The following is a 6,000-nucleotide window of genomic DNA, read 5'->3' on the forward strand; positions in this document are numbered from 1 at the left end:
AGTGTACAGGGGGACCCATCATCTGCCCTGCACCCCAGCATTAGTGTACAGGTGGGACCCAACATCTGCCCTGCACCCCAGCATCAGTGTACAGGGGGGACCCAACATCTGCCCTGCACCCCAGCATCAGTGTACAGGTGGGACCCAACATCTGCCCTGCACCCCAGCATTAGTGTACAGGTGGGACCCAACATCTGCCCTGCACCCCAGCATCAGTGTACAGGGGGGACCCATCATCTGCCCTGCACCCCAGCATTAGTGTACAGGTGGGACCCAACATCTTCCCTGCACCCCAGCATTAGTGTACAGGTGGGACCCAACATCTGCCCTGCACCCCAGCATCAGTGTACAGGGGGGACCCATCATCTGCCCTGCACCCCAGCATTAGTGTACAGGTGGGACCCAACATCTTCCCTGCACCCCAGCATTAGTGTACAGGTGGGACCCAACATCTGCCCTGCACCCCAGCATCAGTGTACAGGGGGGACCCATCATCTGCCCTGCACCCCAGCATTAGTGTACAGGTGGGACCCAACATCTGCCCTGCACCCCAGCATCAGTGTACAGGGGGGACCCATCATCTGCCCTGCACCCCAGCATTAGTGTACAGGTGGGACCCAACATCTTCCCTGCACCCCAGCATTAGTGTACAGGTGGGACCCAACATCTGCCCTGCACCCCAGCATCAGTGTACAGGGGGGACCCAACATCTTCCCTGCACCCCAGCATTAGTGTACAGGTGGGACCCAACATCTGCCCTGCACCCCAGCATCAGTGTACAGGGGGGACCCATCATCTGCCCTGCACCCCAGCATTAGTGTACAGGTGGGACCCAACATCTGCCCTGCACCCCAGCATCAGTGTACAGGGGGGACCCATCATCTGCCCTGCACCCCAGCATTAGTGTACAGGTGGGACCCAACATCTTCCCTGCACCCCAGCATTAGTGTACAGATGGGACCCAACATCTGCCCTGCACCCCAGCATCAGTGTACAGGGGGGACCCATCATCTGCCCTGCACCCCAGCATTAGTGTACAGGTGGGACCCAACATCTGCCCTGCACCCCAGCATTAGTGTACAGGTGGGACCCAACATCTGCCCTGCACCCCAGCATCAGTGTACAGGGGGGACCCATCATCTGCCCTGCACCCGAGCATTAGTGTACAGGTGGGACCCAACATCTGCCCTGCACCCCAGCATTAGTGTACAGGTGGGACCCAACATCTGCCCTGCACCCCAGCATCAGTGTACAGGGGGGACCCATCATCTGCCCTGCACCCCAGCATTAGTGTACAGGTGGGACCCAACATCTTCCCTGCACCCCAGCATCAGTGTACAGGGGGGACCCATCATCTGCCCTACACCCCAGCATTAGTGTACAGGGGAGACCCATCATCTTAGTTCACGGCACCCCACACAAGTTAAATAATAGCAAGACCAACAAAAGAAACCAACTGACAGATGAACAAAGAAGTCACTAAGCAAGTAAGTTAATTATAATTATACATATTTGTTATTTAAACTATACATGTCGCAAAATTATGGTTTTTTTTATCAAGGTGACACACCACCCAAGTTATGTTCGGTTTTTTGGCGAATTTTGACACACCAAGCTCAAAAGGTTGCCCATCACTGGTCTAGTGTGACTCCGGCCTTACTGAAATAGGAGATCAGAGTTTGTGCTCTTAACATCCAATGGAGAGGGGAGGAGTGGGGGAGTCAGACAAAGACACAGACATTCAGACATTCTGATGTAAGTGCTTCTGAAATCACAGCTACTTGTTAAATCTATGGATAAAAAAATTAAAGTGTAACTTTGGTTTGAGCAGAACATCCAGGTCCTTTCCTACCATAGAATCTTATAAGTACTACCTGTCACCTCCTATCTCAGGAAAAGGGACATCTGTCTTCATGGAATACACACAGTATTTTACCCATGATTTCACAATGATCAGTCCAGGAGGATAAAGAAGTAGATTTCTCTGATAAGATATATTATAAAATTGCTGTTTGAACTATGAAATGAAAACTAAAATTACTTTTCAGCTACACTTTTTTGCAATGAATTTAGCAGCTGCACATTTTCCATGTGCACATCCCCTCAAAGTAAAATAAATTGGTCTACTACTCCAAATCAGCAGTTTCTAAATGTGTAACAATCATATGATCTCTAGAAACCAAGCAAAATTATGATTCTACCTTTAGGTACTGACAAAAAACATCATGTAACAGAAAATCAATAAACAGCAGTATGCTGTAAGTAAAGAAGAGGACTCGCAAGGTTACTCAACATTTTATCTACCTGTTAATAGTGCAGTACTATAATCTGTAGACTTTTTCCTCAAATGAATCATTTTAGAGTATCAATAAATATTACCTGAGATGGGCAGCATGACCAAGATTGGCAGCAAAGTGAGGTACTTCATGGTGGATGGTTCAAGTGTGAGGCTAAAGGAAAATGGTACAAAGTGAACAGGAATGGTGAAAGTGGACCTTTTATTAACTGTAAGTAGATGTTCGTTAGGGAATTTCACCAGACTCTGTGTTGCAAGGACAAGGGGGTTATTTCATGCTTGGAACTTTGAGGAAGGGAGAGGAAAGAGAGGAAGTATTATTTAACTGTAGCCTGCGTAGTTATTCAGATAGATATCTATTGTTTCCTAAATTATTTCAAATTGTATTTCAGTATGAACATTTGCCTTTAATGTGTCTGTTAGTATGGTCAGAACTTGATATATTAATAACCAGTGTAGCAATACCAGATAGGTTGGCAAGGCTGTAAATTCTGGCAATTGCCAGAAGGGCCTGTCTGGTCATGGGCCACCTTGTCTGCTACGTTGTTAACAGAGTCGGTATACTCAAGACGCTCACACTGTTAACAGTTGTGACGGACCACAAAGTTGCTGGCTCTTTCACGTCTGTCTGTGTCCTGCTGGAGGCCATCACCAAGCAGGGGACATCAGCAGTGCAATGACGTCACTGCATTGTGCCACCAACATCCACTGTGAGAATGGATAGAAGAGGAGACAGACACCATGGAAGATGAGGAGTCTGGATTAGGTGAGTATAGGGATTTTTTTTATTTGAGGGGGAACCATCATACTATATAGGGTGCTCTGATTTGGACCATCATAGCATATAAGAGGCTGTGGGTTGGACCACCGCACTATATATTGTACTGTTGGAGGTACCATCATTCTACATAGTGGGCTGTTGGGGGGACCATCATACTATACGGGAGACTGTGAGGTGGACAATCATTCTATGTAAGGGGCTATGAGGTGAACTATCGTACTATATGGGGGGCTGTTGGGCAGACCATCATACTATATCGGGTCTTTGAGATGTACCAACCTAATATATAAGGAGCTGTGGGGCAGACCATCATACTATATGAGGGTGTTGGGATCATCATACTATATATGGGGCTTTTGGAGGGACCACTATTCTATATGGGGGGCTGTGAAGTGGATCATCATTCTATATACGTTGCTGTGAGGAGGACTGTCATACAGTATTGCAGCTATGAGGGACCTTTATAGTCTATGGAGGATTTATCATACTGTGTGGGGTGACTGTGGAGGGACCATCTTACTGGGGTACGTTATACTATGTTGGGGGTTGTGGTGACCATCATACTGTATGGATGGTTATGGGAGACATCATATCACATGGGGCTGTGTGTCACCATACTGTACGAGGGCTTTGGTGAACATCACCTTTTATATAGTGGCCTGTAGTGGACATCATATTGTGTGCTGGCTGTGGTTGATACCATACTGTATGAGAGGCTCTGGTAACAATCTTACTGTGTGGGGTGCTGTGAGGCATCATACTTTGTGTAAACTTTGTGGGGCAATCATACTGTGTGGGGTCATTGTGCTTTCTGGGAGCATAATTCTCTATGGGGGTCATGAACGGGGTATCATAGTGAATAAGACCACTTATGGGCTTCAGCAGGGGCAAAATAACTGTCTAAGTGCTGCAATGCATTTCCTTCTCCATTTCTTAAAATGTTGGGAGATATGCTCATCTTTGACTGATGTGACATGATTTTTTCTATGGGGCGCCTGTTATTTCTATATACGCCCCTGCTCAGGATCATTATTACAATGAAGAGGCACTGAAGGTCATTACTATAAGGATGCACTATAGGGGGATTGTTATTTTTAGGGGAAGAAAGGAGTCATTTTAATTATTAATATAAGAAAGCACAGAGGATTTTTTTTATTATTATAAGGAGATACACGGTCATTATTATAAGAGATCAAGGGGGAGCATTATTAAAAGATGCATAGGGAAATAAATATAAGGCATCACAAGTTGTGGTTTGTGTATAGGTGAAAGAATGTAAGGAGTGTCCTGGAAAATCAGTAAAGTGAAAATGTCTGTGTGTGACATTTTGCACGGACGAGTTATGGATGGAATAAGAGGTCATGGTGGTCTGGACCGAATGCAAAGGAAAAGGGAAAATGAATGACAGCAATCTGCAAGATGTCACTGGTGGGAACCTGCACAATATACTCATATATGGTCTGCAGAGCACGTGTGTAGAAATGATATTGCCATTATATGGTCACTGTATGGTGATTAGCAATGAGCGAATTTTATTGGGTCCCTGCTTATTCAGATTTGCGGTAAACTTGTTGTTTTTATCTTTTGTTTTTATTCTTATTCCTAATGTCAATTTCTTCTGTTCACTAGTGATATCTCTGACCTTATGTGTCCTGCCGTGACCCTCATCTGACCCTTTGTCGGACCCAGGAATGACATTATCACGTGTCCTCAATAAGCACGGATTGTGGCCAAATATTACGGAGAAAGATGCACTTCTACTTTACTACTACGGATTATAACCTTGTAATTTTTTAATGAACTTATACTTGATATTTTGTTATATGCTTTAATCCATATGTGTTGTTTGGTCATCCTTAGGCGATTGAGGGATACTGGAGTGTGATTCTATATGGAATTGCTGGTTATATCTCCATTCATTAATACTTTACATGGACTTTTACAACTTTTATTGCACCTTATATGGCCATGCATGCTGCGTGTGACTGGCCGGGTCCTTTCTGTGGACGGGCGTCTATATGCCCAGTGCATATGCTATGGAATTTTCCTCCCAGCGCATGCACGCTGTGCATAGCGCTTTGTTCTCAGATCAGGACCTGGCAGCCCCACTGCGCATGTGCCGCATGTGCCATCGTGACTGGCTATTTCTGGTCATGTGAACGGGTTCGCCAGGTTATTTAAAGGTCCTGGCAGGGCCATTGTTACATCCCCTTGAGAAAGCGGCCTTGTGTAGCCGCAAAACGTACACCAGGGTACACGGTCCGGCCCCTCTCCTTCCCACACATAAACAGGTGAGCTCCATTTATCAATGTGACTTGTTTTGATACTGGGTGCGGGGGGTTCTTCCATCTTGCGCTTCCAGTGAGATATATTTATGATTACCTGTTAGCTTACATTGCCTCTCATGAACTGACTTGGAGCCAATTGTTATGAACCACTCGATATATACATGGGACTTACCTGGGGTGTTTTGGGGTTCTACGGGGGGGAAATTTCTTCTGCATTGGATTGGCACTCTTTTGTTACGATAAATTGCACCATTAACTTTTAATCTTATATTTTGATTAATAAAATTGACTACTGCTTTTATCGGATAACATCGTGTACTCCTAGTTCTCCTTTGTTCTTCTCAGTATATTGGAGTTGATGTAGTTAGTCTGGGGGTGGGCTGCACTATTCTTCCACTGCCCTATAAATATGAATTTCGGAATTTTGCTATTATTACCGGTAATTGTTTTTCCCAATTCTGTTATGGATTTTCGTGCATGTGATTGCATGTGACGTGCACAAATTAATGATGTCTTCCATGAAAATGCAGATGGAGGTTTTGATGGGTTTAACAAAGATCTACAGGAGATTATCTACTGCTTTAAGGAATTGTTACGCAAAAGAATGCAAATCTGGTGGAACCATGAGTTCTTTG

At 45.1% G+C, this 6,000-nt stretch overlaps 1 protein-coding gene across 1 annotated transcript in view; it reads right to left on the minus strand.

The window, feature by feature from the left end:
* The window catches only part of PRSS57 (serine protease 57), a 297,845-nt gene extending 295,316 nt beyond the window's left edge, over positions 1–2,529 (minus strand). The window contains exon 1 of the mRNA XM_077254181.1: positions 2,380–2,529. Coding sequence (XP_077110296.1) covers positions 2,380–2,428 — 49 coding nt within the window. The 5' untranslated portion in view covers positions 2,429–2,529. The remainder of the gene's footprint in view (positions 1–2,379) is intronic.
* Positions 2,530–6,000: the final 3,471 nt, after the last annotated feature.

This window comes from Ranitomeya variabilis, chromosome 1 (genome assembly GCF_051348905.1).
Source record: "Ranitomeya variabilis isolate aRanVar5 chromosome 1, aRanVar5.hap1, whole genome shotgun sequence".
Lineage (NCBI taxonomy): Eukaryota > Metazoa > Chordata > Amphibia > Anura > Dendrobatidae > Ranitomeya > Ranitomeya variabilis.